We start from the raw sequence: 16,288 nt of genomic DNA, 5'->3' as shown, positions 1-16,288 counted from the left end.
ATAATCCTAGTTTATCCTCAGATGTATTTGCTTTTGCTTTTTAAACTTACAATTTAAAAAAAGAGAGAGAGGCAGAAGGTTGTTTAGATGGAGACCATCACAAACTTTTGTTTCCCTAAACTCTAGTCTGTTGAAATACCTGGTCCACTTGAGATGTGCCAGTTCTGACATTTGCAATTCCGACCTTGGCCTACTGAGAATCATTTGGTGAACTTTTCCTAAAAATTGCCATAGATAAAAAGATGTATATTATTATTTCTTCTAAAAATGTGCTCATGGCATAAAATGTATTACTGATACTTTTATCGTAAAGCAGTTGATTTTATACCTTTTACATATCTCAAAGCAAGAGGGAGATTTGAGAGACTCAAGGTAAAAGTTATTTTTAGAGAATATAAATTGGTAATTGACTTTAGAGGAATGCTTCCCAATGCATATATATATCTGTGTATATATATATGCATACACGCATATATATACGCATATATGCATACACATATATACACATGTGTATATATACGCATATATATGCATATATATACATATATATGCATACACACATTTTTATAACGATACCTAATTTAAATTAACATATTCAAGAAGATTATGACTAAAATAGAACAGAGGCATCTCTGTCTCCCGAGATAAAATTATCAGCTTGACTAATAGAATAAAGCACTATAGGCATGATTTTTTGCTTCCTTATATATGCATAATTGATATGAGTAAAACCTGAAATCATCACACTACTCTTCTCTCTAAAAGCTTATAGTAAGTGCTTGATTATTTAAGGGCATGGGTAGGATGTTATATATATTAAATTTTGAGTATATGTTAAATTTTTTGGTACAAAATTAAGTCACTGGTTGACTGCAAAAGATTGTTGTTTATTCTCGTACAAATAACAGATCTTTGTTTTATATCCATGTACTCCTGTCTTTTTTCCCCAAATACAACTGGAGATACTGTGTGTATGCTAACATCTAGTCAATATTAGTCACACTGTGGTGCTAGATGCTATCAAATTACTATGATATTTGTGGAAGTGACATAACAACTACTATAATTAGAAAAAGATGAATGGTAGATTTTATGTAGGCCCAAGGGCATTATATAGTCTAGGTTAGTGTTGTAGATCATAGATAAAGCAAAAGTCCTAGATTATAAAGGGAATGTTGAAATTCCTTTAAGATGGTGCCTTTGCACCACTTCTCTATAACTCCAACATAACCAGTTTTTCCTCTAGAGTTGGAATAGATTGTAGTTTGATAGATCACCAAATAAAGTGTGTAGCTTGTATTTACCAGCTATGGTATATAAAAACATGAATCATCAAATGCTAGTATAAAGCAGTTAGTCTTAAAGAAAAAAAAAAAAGATTCACGAAAGGGACAAGTGGGAGATAAGACTGAAGGAACATTATAGAAAGTTGTATGCCGGGCTGAGGGCTTTGTATGTAACTTCATAGGAAGTAGGTAAACACCGAAATTTAGTCAGTGTCATTATTAGAAATGTGTTTTCATAAAAAGAATCTCTCAAGTGTGACAAGGCTAAATTAGAAAGAAGAGACTGGAGGTAGAGGCAGTTAGGAGATCCTTGTAATAGTCCACAGTTGATGGAATGAGGATCTAGAGTAGCCAGGCTGGAGGTAACAAAGAGGGACCGGAGGGCAGGAATACTCTACTTTAAAGTAGAATGAATAGGACCAACAAATGACTTGAAGGGATTTAAAGAAAGGAGATGTTTAAAAAAAAAAGAAAGAAAGAAAAAAGGTGGACACTGATGGCGTGAGTTGGGGGCTCTTGATGCTAGTAAGCTGCATCATAATTATCTGAATTAAGGCAAACAGGGACAAAAAGAGAAGAGTTAATAGGGTAAGGTATTTTAGCTCTTATCTGAGATTGACAGGTAATAAGTAAAAATTATATATATCAAGAATGCTGGCCTTCTGACTTCTCCCATGTTCTTTTTCCTATACTGGTGTTGTATCTCAAAAGTCAGAAGCTCTTAGCCAGTTCTAAGAACAAAAGCAATTTCTTTTTTTCACTGAAGTACTAGAATGCTTATAAGTACAAATAATTGACCAGCCAGAGCCTAATCTTATATGTCTGCTCCAGATATCTAGAACAAAACAACTGAAGATTCCCAAGTTTAATCTGACTTCAACTAGAAATATGAACCCTCAGTAGCAAAACTGAGGGAGTGGAACTCTTGCTGCTTGATTTCCAGCTAAAGCCTTTGTATTACAGAGAAGCTAAGGTGCAGAGAATGAAGTCTTTTGCTTTCGTTAGTCTTGCTGTCTTAGACTTAGCAAAAGAAGCTCATGAGCTAAAATTAGGGATGACCAGATTCCCAGGCAAGTACCCATGTATCGTTTCTTAATTTTTATTCAAAGATACTATAGGAACTAGATATATTATTTTTCCTAAAAATGTGCTGATGCCATAAAATGTATTTTTGCCTTTTTTTAAAGCAGTTGTTTTCATACCTTTTTACATATCTCAAAGCAAGAGAGACTTGAAAGACGTAAGTTAAAAGGATAGTTTCAGAGATTATAAATTGGTGATTGACTTTAGAGAAATACTTCCCGAAGTAGTGGTTTTTACTTTTCAATCGTTTAAAATCTTAGTTTCACTTTTGATTTGTAAACTGTGTGTGATACCAAAATTATAGAGGCTGTAGAGTACTTAGTTGTTTTTTATCACATGTCTAAAAATGTATTTATATATAATCTCAGCCTTCACTGTCTCAGAGCATCGTTTACTTACAGCACAGTGTTCAGTCAGTGAGACTCAAATCTTCTTGTGCATCACCGAAGTGGAGACTGAGTTCTGTAATTCAAGGGTAGTTTTGTTGCCTAGGGTATGTTAATTATTGCAGTCTAATGCTAATCTATAGACTTGTTTTGGGGAACCACTGCAGTAGGCCATTGTTAGAACCAGTGAAAAAGTGGAGATTATTTGGTACTGCAGAGTATAATCACAGCTCAGATCAACACAAAGAAGAAAACAAATCTGAAAAACTTCTTAGATGACTTGTAACTAGGTAAAGGTATTATTTATATTGACCCTTTTTAACTCTCGATTTCACTTATAATCACTTTTCTCTAGGTTAGTAACACTGAAGAAATCACTTTTGAAGCATTGAAGAAAGCAATTGGTGAGATATTTTGCACTTGTTAGTACTACCGATATTTAACTTATCTTTATCTGCTGCTTTTTTCAATGACAGAATAAGTAGAGGGGACATTACAAAAACAAAACCAAAAACACTTGGGGGCTTCTATAGAAATGTATCATTTATTTAGCTACATGTTTTAGGCTTCAAAATTGTCTTGTCCCATCAGGGTCATATTCCTGAACAAGTAGACACAATTATGGCAGTGATATAAAAGAAGACATTTATTAATTTACTTTCCCACAAACTTTGGCCAGACCATACATCATCATAAGACCAAGAAAATTCCTTCCCAAATTATGGTAAATAAATGGAAAAGGCTACAACAACATGGTTCCAAATGACCCCGTTCGTATTTCAGTTATTCCACTCAGTACCAAGATTCAATTTAGCAAGTATTTTATGTAGTACCTCATATATGCAAGAACATTGTTATATAAAAGAATCATCCTTCGGGAAGGACCGTGAAGTAGTTGGACTTGTAGGAAGCTCCCATTCCCTTGCTGTTTTTTGGTAAGAGAGACAAAGGCATTCTCTGAAAGGGAATCTTGTGCTGTGTAGTACTAACCCTTAGTTGTGTTGTGTTGTGTTGTTTTGTTTTGTTTTGTTTTGTTTTGTTTTGTTTTTGTGCATGTGTTTTCTAGCCTTAAGATATTTCATGGATGTTAGGCCTTTTTATTTTTTTCTTGCAAAAGTAGCCCCGTAAATTGCCTTTAATTTTGGATGATATATCATTAGCTCTTAATGGTCATTGACTGGGTTCTGTGAAATTATGTATTCCCTTTAATGAGTCTTTATAAATATTTATATAGATACCAGTGGAATGGAAGAACAGGAAAAGGAAAAGAGGCGTCTTGTGATAGAGAAATTTCAGAAAGCACCTTTTGAAGAAATAGCAGCACAGTGTGAATCCAAAGTAAGTGAACAAATGGTGAAGGGATTGTGGGTGGGCTGTTGTTTTGTGGAAACTCTTACTTAGTGATTGGTTGATAAGTTCCAACCTTTAGTCAGATCAATAGAACACAGGAAAATATATCTGATAAGGACTGAAAACTCTGAAGGCATATCTATGAGGCCTAAATAATTTCTTTGTGTGATGTAAGCTGACGGAAATGGTGGAACTGGTTTCCCAAATTAAATATTAGTGATTGTTATTCTTTTGATAGTTTTTTTCAGTGGTTTTCATGATTTTGCTGCAGGTATTTTGTTTTATGTGTTTGTTGATTTGTTTTTAACATCGAGACTAGGAAAGGGAGAAAAAGACAACCCTTACATTAAATTCTAATAGGTAACACAGATCAAACCAAAATGTTAAAGCATTGTGTACTTAATTAATCAGCTTAATAGTCACAATTACACTTTGTCTCTTAAATTACATTGCTATTATTATATATAGATTCTTAGAAAATAATCCGTTCTTAACATTTTTTTCTTTTTTGCAGGCAAATTTGCTTCATGATAGACTTGCTCAAATATTGGAACTCACCATACGGTAAGGGTTTTGTTACCACAGTAGCAATAACACACATACGCAAATAGAAACTGTCGGACCCCTATGAATTTGTGGTTCATTATGTTTAAGTTATGATGTTAAAGTAATGCTTTGCATTTAGGATTAACATAAGATCATATAGGTGATCCTTTGCTTAATAGTGATTCTGTTTTTTAGGCAGAGTCTGATACCCTTTCTTGACTAGTTGTCCTCTAGCTTTTTAGCTGCTTTTTTAGATTATTCATTCCTTCCTGATGATCTCATAAGGACATCTGGGTAATTTGAAAGACCCATATTCTAATATTATGCTTAATTAGGAAATTGCTCATATTGAATCGTTTTGTCCTGCAGAAACTGCATTTTAATATGTCAGCCTCATGGTTCTTTTCAGGGCGGTAATAAGTCTACCTATGCAGATAGCTCGTTTGAATTATTGAACTTTCCTTTAGCTTTTTTACATCATATTCATTTCAGTTCTGTTGTGAATTATTGTGCTCTTTGATTATCCTATGTCTGTACATTAGTAAGAAATGTAGCACCTGAAGGAAGGAGAGGCAGTGTGGAAACCTGCTTTTGTGAGAGGCGGCCAGTAGATATGTCTATGCTTCTGGAAATTTTTTCTGTATCTGCCATATCTTTTATATTTTTAGCTTGATTAAGTAAGTCTGTTTTGCTTCAACCCTGTATTATATTAATATTAGATAGGTAAATGCTCTAGGCAACTTGCTTTTTTATTTCAGCCTTTTTTCTGCTTTGATAAGCAAGGCACATTTTTGTCATTATATATCTTACTCTAGACATTTCCCTGCCATACCTGCTACACTCTCTAAGTTGAGAATCACTCATTTACAAAATTTAAGAACAGAAAATCACAATAAAATATTCAACATGTGCTAGAAAAGGGGTCCCCAACCCTTAGTCCAGAGACCTGTACTGGCCCATGGCCTGTTAGGAACCAAGCTCCACAGCAGGAGGTGAGCGGTGAGCAAGCGAACATTACTGTCTGAGCTCCGCTTCCTGTCAGATCAGTGCAGCATTAGATTCTTACAGGAGTGGGAACCCTATTGTGAACTACTGCTCATGCAGGGGATCCCATTAGATTCCTTATGGGAATCTAATGCCTGATGATCTGAGGTAGAACAGTTTCATCCTGAAATCATCCCCCCAGTCCCCATCCGTGGAGAAATTGTCTTCCACAAAACTCGTCCCTGGTGCCAAAAAGGTCGGGGACTATTGTGCTAGACTTAGGATTCAATTAAGATTGCTGGGTATGGGCATTTACTTCTTTGATGACTAAATTTCCAACATTTAGTAGTAAATGTCTGCTGTGTACTTGATCTTATGCTACATGGTTTATATCTGTTATTTCTGCTAATCCTCACCATAGCCCTGAAAGGTAGGTAGACACTATTTTGTTCATTTTTCAGGTGAAGACACCAAGGCTTAGAGAAAAGTAAAATAACTTGCTGAAGGTCATACGGCTAGTGAGTGACAAAGTCAAAATTCAAATCCATAACTGATGTTCTTAAAAGGCATGTTGCTAGAGATCACCATATTACATGTAGTCAAACTAACATAATTATATGAATTTAATATTTTAGAGTAAGTATTATAACTAATTCTGTTTCATTGGTACCACAGCTACTACTAATACTTACATTCATTGAAAAGTTACTACTAATAATTAACATTTTTAAGCACCTGTGTTGTTCTAAGCACTGTGCTAAATGTATTATTTTATTTAATATCTGCAACAGACCCTAACAAACAGATAGTGATTATTCTCATTTTACATGTTTATAAACAGATACATGGAAGTTAGGTAAGTTATACAGGGTCACCTATTTAGGAAGCAGTAGCTCTGGAACAGTTTTATGGAGAAACTAAACAGACTTTATAGAAATGTGTCTTCAGAGTTTTCAGGTCCTGTCTGATACATTTCCTCTTGTTAATTTGCCTCACCCTAACCATCAGACAGTGGAAAGAGTTTGTATTCTCCATAAAAGAAACAGAACACACAATATTATACTTCGCTCCCACTGTTCTTTCATTTACATTTTAACCATACCTGAGTATGGTTAAAAAAAACAAGAAAGGCAAAGAAGCTGTAAAATACAGTGAGAATAAGCAGCCTCACAGATAACCCAGTTACTAGAATTAGTAGAAAAGGCCCTTAGAACACCACACACCCACACCTCCCACCAGACCCCACACACACATGTCAAAGAATTTAAAGGACAAGATACATATAGTTTGGAAAGAAATGTGTGTGACACTGCTTATTCTCACGATACTTTCCTGTTTCTTTGCATTATAATTGCAAATTTTAATGTTCCTCTCACAAGAGTACTAAAACATAACCAACAAGAAGACAAAAATGCAGAAAGGATATAAGATTTGAACCATTTCAGTCAACTTAAGTGGCCTTTAGAAAACACTATGCTAGGCAAATACAGAATATAGTTTCTTTTGAAGTGTACATACAACATTCACAAAATAGAAAAATGTGGGACTATAACAAATGTAAGTAAATGTCAGGAAACTGACATGTTAAGACATCATGTTGAGTATGTTCTCTTGCCCCCCAAAAAAATATGTAATTCATTAACACATATCTAGAAAAATTTCAAATGTCTGGAAATTAAAAGACCACCCATATCTTAAAGAAGAAATGAAAGGAGGAATTAGAAAACATTTTAAACTGAAAATACCTATCAAAGTTTTGTAAGATGAAGCCAAAATCTTGCTCAGGAGCAATTTTATATCTTGAGATGCTTTTGCTTGCAAAGAAGAGAGATCTGAAAGTAGTGAATTAATGACTTTTGGTAAGACATTAGAGAGAGAAGAACAATGTAAGCTAAACTAAGTATATCAGAAGTCAGTGAAACAAAAAATAGGCAATAAGACAACAAGAAATATTAACAAACGTAAAAGTTTGTTCTTTGAAACAGTTGATAAAATTGGTAAACCTCTAGTCAGTGTTAAGGAAGAAAAACAGAGAAAACATAGATTACCAATATTACAAATAAAAAAGAATTATAATAAAGGAATGTGATAAAACAATTTTATGACAATAAATTCAACAATTTAGATGAAATGGGCAAAAATCATTGAAAGTCAAAACTAACTAAAATTGACACAAAAAGTAGTAAAACATCCAAATAACCCTCTAACTGTTGAAATAGATTTGAAATTTAAAAGCATCCTACAAGAAAATGCATTTAACTTCACTGCTTACTTTTATCATACATTTAGGTAAGAAATAATACCAGTTTCATATATATTCAGGAAACAAAGGAGGTAGAAACATTTTCTAACTCATGAGGCCAGCATAACTTCAACATAAAATGAGACAAAGATAAAACCACAATGAGATACCATCTCACACAAGTTAAAATGGTAATCATTAAAAAGTCAGGAAACAACAGGTGCTGGAGAGGATGTGGAGAAATAGGAACACTTTTACACTGTTGGTGGGACTGTAAACTAGTTCAACCATTGTGGAAAACAGTGTGGTGATTCCTCAAGGATCTAGAACTAGAAATACCATTTGACGCAGCCATCCCATTACTGAGTATATACCCAAAGGATTATAAATCATGCTGCTATAAAGACACATGCACACGTGTGTTTATTGCAGCACTGTTCACAATAGCAAAGACTTGGAATCAACCCAAATGTCTATCAGTGACAGACTGGATTAAGAAAATGTGGCACATATACACCATGGAATACTATGCAGCCATAAAAAAGGATGAGTTCGTGTCCTTTGTAGGGACATGGATGCAGCGGGAAACCATCATCCTCAGCAAACTATCGCAAGAACAGAAAACCAAATACCGCATGTTCTCACTCATAGGTGGGAATTGGACAATGAGATCACTTGGACACAGGAAGGGGAACATCACACACTGGGGCCTATTGTGGGGAAGGGGGAGAGGGGAGGGATAGCATTAGGAGATATACCTAATGTAAATGACGAGTTAATGGGTGCAGCACACCAACATGGCACATGTATACATATGTAACAAACCTGCACGTTGTGCACATGTACCCTAGAACATAAAGTATAATAATTTTTTAAAAATTATAGACAAGTACCCCTCTTCAATATAGTCATAGAAATCTTTATCAAAATGTTAGCAAATGTATAAAACTGATGATATGGCCTAAATAAATGGGGTTACTATGAGGAAAGCAAGATCAGTTTTACATTAGAAAGTTGATCAGTCAGCAAAATTCACCACATTAATTAAGAGAGTAAAGTTGCATGATCACACCAGTAGCAGAAAAAAAAGCATTTGAAAAAGCTCAATGTTCATTTAAGACAAAAATTACCAGAAAATTTGGAATAGAAGGGAACTTAATCTGATAAAGAGTAATTATAAAAAATCTATTGCTGGTGTTATATATAATGGTGAAAGTCTGATGCCTTTCACCTAAAACTGGGTCAAGGATGTCTACTCTCACCATGTCAACATTGTATTGGAAGTCTTAGGTAAGTAAAGTGAAAAAAAGGAAAAATATAAAGATGAGAAAAGAAGAAATGAAACTATCTTTTCACAGATGACATGGTTGTATATGTGGAAAATCTTAAGTAATCAAGACAAAAAAAAAAAAAACCCTACTAGAGTTATTACATGAATTAAATGAATTTTAGTAAGGTCACAGGATTCAAGGTATTCAAGGTCACTATTCAAAATTCAGTTGTATATCTATATGTTAACAACAGACAATTGCAAGAGTAAATTTTTAAACATAGCATTAAAAAAATATTTAGCCATAATTTAACAGTATGTAAGATTTCTGTTATGAATGTAAAACATGAATGAGAGAAAGTAAAGAATACCTAAATGAAGGAGAGATATACCATGTTCATGGACTGAAGGATTAAATATTGTTTATATGCTGTTTCTTTCAAGTTGATCTGTAGCTTCAATAAAATGTCAATCAAAACCCCAACAGACTTTTTTTTTTTTTTGTAAAAACGTGTAAATTGATTTTAAGATTCAGATGAAAGTACAAAGGACCTGGAGTAGCTAACTGTTTTGAAAAGGAAAAATAAAGTTGAAGAATTTACGTTGCCTAATTTCAATACTTGATTTATAAAGCCAAAGAAGTCAAGACATTATTGATATAAGAGTACACAAAGAGATCAAGATAACAGAATAGAGAGTCCTATCAAAAACTTAAGTGATTTTTGATAAAGGAATCAAAACAATTTAATGAGGAAAAGAAAATATTTTAAACAAACGTCCTGGAACCACTAGATAACCTCAGAGAAAAATACTAATCTCAATCCCTACCTTCCACTGAACACAAACATTAATTATTAAGTTGGGTAATCAATGTCTATGTAAAATCTAAAACCAAAACTTCTAAAACAAAACATAGGAAAGAGTCCTTTCAGTCTTAAAATGAGCAAAAAGATTTCTTAGGACACACAGAGTACTAAACAAAATTGGTAAATTGGTCTTCATGTAAATTAAAAACTTACCCTTAAAAGACTCCAGTAAGAATATGAAAAGGCAGACCACAAACTGAGAAAATACAGTATACACAGTACCGATATCTGATAAAGAACCCCTACAACTGAAAAATAAAGACAATTTTCAAAATGGCCAAGACAGTAGACATTTTACAAAAGGAATGTTTGAATCGCCAGTAAGCATGTGTAAAAGTGTTTAAAATCATTAGTTAACAAGGAAATGCAAATTTAAATAGCAAGATACGATTTTGTGCCCATTAAAATGACAGAACTGAGTATATTCACAAAAAGACATGTGAATGTTTATGACAGCTTTATTCATAGTTGCCAAATGTCCATTATCACGAGAACAGACAAATGATGATAATATAATGAAATACTATTCAGCAATAAGAAGGAACACAATTTTGGGGATAAATCTAAAAAACATATTAAGTAACAGGAATCTGACATAAAAAGACAGTTTGTTGGACTGTTCATAGAGCCTGTATAGACCATTTACATGAAGGTTAAGAACAAGCACCACTAATCTTCAGTGATGGAGATCAGAACATAGTTGTTGCATGAGGATGTATGTGTATGGGTATGTCAGAGTGGGGAGAAATTGACTAGTTAGGGACATGAAACATTTTCGGGGTGATTGAAAGTGTTCAGTATCTCTTGAACCCGGGAGAAGGAGGTTGTAGTGAGCCAAGATCACACCATTGCAATCCAGCCTGGGTGGCAAGAGTAAAACTCCATCTCAAAAAAAAAAGAAAGTGTTCATTATCTCTATTGGACTATGATTTACATGGGTGTGATTTACATGAGTGTATACATTTGTCAATTTTTGTCAAACAGTACACTTAAGATCAGTGTATTTCACTCTGTGAAAATTATCCCTTAATAAAAAATTTAAGAGTATTATAAATCTGGAGCAATTCCAAAATTATTAATTACCAAAAATAGATATATCAGGAAAATAGAAGAAAACCAACTGAATAACTTAACAATTGAGGATAATTTACAGTTAAAAATAATTATATGAAATTAATATTTGTGCATGTATTAAAATGAAAACATTCTTAACCATGAACTAATAAATTCAAAGAACTATATAAGACTTAAATGAAGAAACTATATATCTCTGAAATATGCTTAAGAATATTTATACAAATGAAAACATCTTATTCTTGAATAGGAAGTTGATATAGACATCAGTTTTCTGTAGATTGAGCTATCATTTTAGTAAGATAATTTTTTTTAAGTATTTGAACAAATGATGCTAAGGGCAATGTGAAAGAATCCACATGCAAGAGCAGTCAGGAAAATGCTGTAGAAAGAAACAAGGGAGCATTTGCCTTGCTTGGTAGAAAAACATATGACAGATCTTTGGTACTTACATCAGGTTGGACCTGCATATGGGTAAGTGGAAGAGAGGAAAATTCAAGCATAGAAGGTATCTGTGGTAAAGATAAGATTTCAGATTTTCAAGGAAAAGAGCAACTGTTGAGTTAATCTCGTTTGGACAACTGCTAAACACTACTGACCAGTGAGGGAGGGTTGGGGGAAGATTTCCACTTCACTGCTTTTACCAAAATAGACAACTTCACTCATTGTTTAGAAAAATACATAAAAACAGTAGAATTAATACAGCAGTATTTCTTGTAGTCTTGACATAGAGGGAACGCTGTTCTTAGCATAACTCAAAAACTAAAAATTACAAGGAAATAATTGATTTTCTGGTAAGGTTTTCAAGCATTTGGCAACAAAAAAAGTTGAGAAATAATGAATTAGAGGAAAGCATTTGTATCATATGACAAAAGGTTAGTTTCCCAAATTGATAAGAGAAAAATATCTGAGTAGGATTAGAGGCAGTTTACATTTTCAAAGAAACCTAAAATGGATCCTACAAAGATACTTGCCATTAATAGTAACACAAAAATTAAAAATGAAAATAAGAAAGAATTACCTCCTGCCTCTCAGATTGGCAAAGCTGTTTTAAAAAGACTGACTATATCTAATATTTGTAACAGTGTAAAAGGTACACTGAAAAGCTGAAAGTGTAAATTGCTGGTATTCCGGCAATATGTATGCACCAAAGTCAAAATTTTGAATACACTTCGATGCAGAAATTCTGCTCATAAGACTATAAACCAAGGAGACAACCAGTCAGAATAAAATTATGTATGTGTAAGAACAGACTTGTTAACATTATTATGATGAAAAAATGAAAATGAACCTGCATTTGTTCTCTGGATTAAATCACGTATGATATATCTGTATAATGAAATACCATGCTATCATCAAAAACATAATATCTGTATACATGAAATAATTTTTTACTAATGAAACAAGGCAGCTTACAAGAATGGGTAGAGTATAATCGCATTTAAAATTGTATATACATATTTTCCAAGGAAAATGTCTGCTTTAGACTTAAAAACAGTTTGACACTACTGTGGTCTGTTTCCCATGCAGCCTTGTAGTTGGCCAGTAACTACAATGTCATTGATCTCTGCAGTTGAGGAGTCTGACTTTGATATTTGCAGATAGTAGACAGAATACTCGGTGACACGAACAGCTTGTGAGTACACCTGCTGACCATGTTCTTTTGTTCTTTTACAGTCCTCCTCCCAGTCCATCAGGAACACTGACCATTACTTCTGGGCATGCCCAATACCAATCTGTCCCAGTCTATGAGATGAAGTTTCCAGATCTGTGTGTGTACTGATTGGCTCATGAAGACCTCAGCATATGATTTGTAAAGCCTAAAAATTACAGCCAAGCTGAGCTTTCAGGGTTTACCTAATGTGTATTAACATGCTTCTTGAAAATAATGATGGAACATATCTTTAACCAAATGCTTGGCATACCATATTAGAAGTTTTGGAGCTATATATAATTTCAAGTACTTTCGAAGATAGATTTATGCCATGTTAATTTGCTTTGAGGTTCCTGTTGCCTTTTAAGTTGAACATGTTTTGGTTTCACTTTATTCCACTGTTAAGTAGTATATTTTAAACTTTTCACAAATGTAATGTTTTTTCAAAAGTAAGCCTTCAGAGGATTGAAACTGTATAAATTGTTTCTCTCTTAAACTTATCTACACGGCCGCTTAGATGTAGAATTTTTGTTATTGTTTTCTGCAAAGGCAGATACATTTAAATATATTCCTAGTCCTGGGGCTGTAAAACTGTTCTGTGGCTTTTTGTCCCCATGCTTTAGATAAGCTGGGATAGGCACCCTGCTATTCAGTTACTGTAATAATATGTGATAGGCATTCCTCATCTTCACAATAATAGGACATCTGTTGAATAGCATTCCTCGAAAATGACCCTGAAAACGCCATACTTTAAATTGTCCGGTTCTTGTAATACTGTGTTTCCTGCCAAGAGTTTGACCGTTCTGCTTGAGAAGTGTAGAGCTCACTCTTGGAGTACCAAACTGTGCAATATTTTTACATCATAAGATGTATTAGTTTACAGGCTGTGCTTTGAAATTATAGTAGTATTTTGCTGTGGCTCCATTAATTAAATGAGATATATATTTAGTGCAGAAAAAAGACATTTAAAACAGCTATTAGTTCACCTGTGAAGAGTCTGTACATTTTGATTTCCATTAAGAGTACATTTATTTACATTTGTATATTGTGCATTGTTTTAGATCCTCATAGTCAAAAAATTCCCCAGATGGACTTTTAATTTGTAAGATTTGAACTGTGACTTGTACGCATCTGTTTAGAATCAGTTATATTATATTTGAAAAGCTGCCTGTGTTTTAACAATCAAGTGTGCTAAAGTTCGTCAATTTAAGCTGCTTTTGATTTCAGCTACCAAGATCACAGGTGCACTCTACACATACACTGACAGACCCATAACAGTACTCACATCTTAGTGAATTCTATCACGTGGTAAAATGAACAGCTTTCTTTGTAACTCAGAAAATTCTCTTAGGACATTTTTATAAAGTCACCTGTTTATAGTTCTATCTTTTCAGATTCCATTTCTTTTTACATAAAACAGCATACATATCAAAAACTGTAGCCTAGAAGAGAGTTTAATTTTTGGCTTTTGTTTTTGTTTAAAAAATTGCAGTGAAGAATGGGATGTTTGTGTTTATGGCTATTTGGGCACCTGTAGTAGAAACGGAAAAAAGTAAGGAAATGATAATAGGACAAGCATACTTGAAAATTTCTGAATATTTAAAGAAAAGCGCAACATCTTGAAAACCAGTCTAGTCATTGAAACGTATGAAATGACACTGAAAGATCCTGGGCTGCTGCTTAAATGTGGATCAACAAGATTTGTTTCAGAGTGACAGTGGAGTCGTTACCACTGGAGGACTGAAGGGCCCTGTGGCAGTTGTCACTGGAACTTTGCCTCTTGATCAGGTAAAATGCTACACCAGTCAGTAAAGCCAAGTTGTATTTTTTTTATTGCCCTTTTTTCCTTCTGTATTTTTAAAGAAGGATGTTAATTTTTGACTATATATTTTAAAAAAATCTAAGCAGGGGGACATGCAAAAACAATCATCATCCACTTGGATGTCATTTTATAGATTAACACTGTGTGCTTTTGTATGGAAAAATATATATAATTTAATAGTATAAAAAGTAAAATATTCATTTGCACTTCTGTGAAACACAAACTTTGCTCTACAAAATTTCATGTTTCTTAGTGATTTTAAAATGCATGTATTGCATGTAAAGGAAAACCATTACAATTAATGTTTATCACACCTTTATCTTGGTCTTTGTTGATTTGGGTTTTGTCGGGGTTTTTGTTACTGTTTTTAAATTACAGTAGGCTTCTTTATATCCTGGATTTCTGAACTGGTCTTGTTGACAAGGATTCCCAAGAAATGCATCTGTTCACTGGCTGCCTCTCCCATATCTGCAGGAGATTCTGCAGGAACGAGGTGTGCACATGGTGTTGTAGCCAGTTCAGGTAGTGAACATTTAGGATTTGGTGAAGTTCACTGTATTGCTATATTTTTGTAGATATATAAAACTCAATAAATTGTTAATCATTCTCTTTTTGCTGTATTGAGTTGCTTATATCACTCTTTCTTTCATGACATTAAACAGTTAACATTTAAATGTTCCTCCTGTACTTGTGTTGTCTGTGACCACTTACAGAGTTTTATTGTTATTGGAGTTTACCTGAATACCTATGCGCACACACCCACATACTTCCTTAATATTTCTGAACTCATTATCCTTTAGAATAATAGTACTACACTTTACCAGCAATTAACTTCTCCCTATCCAAAATGTTTTTCTTCCTGTCTGAAAATGGAACTAATTTGTCTTATTCATGCTTATATCTGTATTAAATGTAATAAAGTTAGTTTTTGAAATGTAAAAATTCACTGTGCAATTCGTATGTAAGCAATAAAACATAAATCAGATTACTTGTATTTAAGTTCATTTTTTATAATAGCTATTGTTACATTTAATTAAATTTATTCAATATTTGCTTAAATTAAAAATGAAGAGCTTCTTTTGAGCCCAATAGTTCAAGGCTGCAGTGAGCTAGGATCATGCCACTATACTCCAGTCTGGTTGACAAAGCATGACCCCATCTCAAAAACAAAAAATGAAGAGCTTTAGTAGAAATCAATTTGCCAAGTGGATTCATTCCCATGTACATTGGAATATCAGAATGATAACTGCTAGTCATGACAAGACATAGTAAGGTAAAGTTCACAGTGTGTGCTTGTGAAAATGTAGTTGCCATCTCTGTGTCAGTCTTAATGATTGTCTTTTCAACCCTACCTCTTTGTCGTATAAATTACACAAAGCAGCTCTTAAAAAATAAAAAAAGAGAGAGAGAGATATATACACACACACACTCTCAGTACCTTATCTCTCCCAACCCCCGGTTTGCTTATTCTACCACTTACACAGATGTGCTTCATAGCCTGAACCTCCTTTGTTAGGCAATGTAGCATAGCGGTGAGGAGCTCCGGCTCTTGTTCACAAATTCAGCACCACCACTACCTGGCTGAGTGACCTTAGGCCAATGACTGAACTTTGATCCATGAAGTTCTCATCTGTAAAATGAGTATGGTAAATTCTGCTCTCCAAGGTTAGCTGTGAGGAGTAAGTGAACCACTTAGAAGAGGTTCCCTGTGCCACACCTACGTGA

General features: G+C 33.9%; 1 protein-coding gene across 1 annotated transcript in view; it reads left to right on the top strand.

The window, feature by feature from the left end:
* The window catches only part of EFR3A (EFR3 homolog A (S. cerevisiae)), a 111,561-nt gene extending 96,056 nt beyond the window's left edge, over positions 1-15,505 (top strand). The window contains exons 20-23 of the mRNA XM_011977107.1: positions 3,111-3,159; positions 3,990-4,093; positions 4,620-4,669; positions 12,765-15,505. Coding sequence (XP_011832497.1) covers positions 3,111-3,159; positions 3,990-4,093; positions 4,620-4,669; positions 12,765-12,870 — 309 coding nt within the window. The 3' untranslated portion in view covers positions 12,871-15,505. The remainder of the gene's footprint in view (positions 1-3,110; positions 3,160-3,989; positions 4,094-4,619; positions 4,670-12,764) is intronic.
* The last annotated feature ends 783 nt before the right edge of the window (positions 15,506-16,288 follow it).

The sequence above is a fragment of the Mandrillus leucophaeus genome, unplaced genomic scaffold (genome assembly GCF_000951045.1).
Source record: "Mandrillus leucophaeus isolate KB7577 unplaced genomic scaffold, Mleu.le_1.0 Scaffold173, whole genome shotgun sequence".
Classification (NCBI taxonomy): Eukaryota; Metazoa; Chordata; class Mammalia; order Primates; family Cercopithecidae; genus Mandrillus; species Mandrillus leucophaeus.
This window is presented reverse-complemented; position numbering and strand designations above follow the sequence as displayed.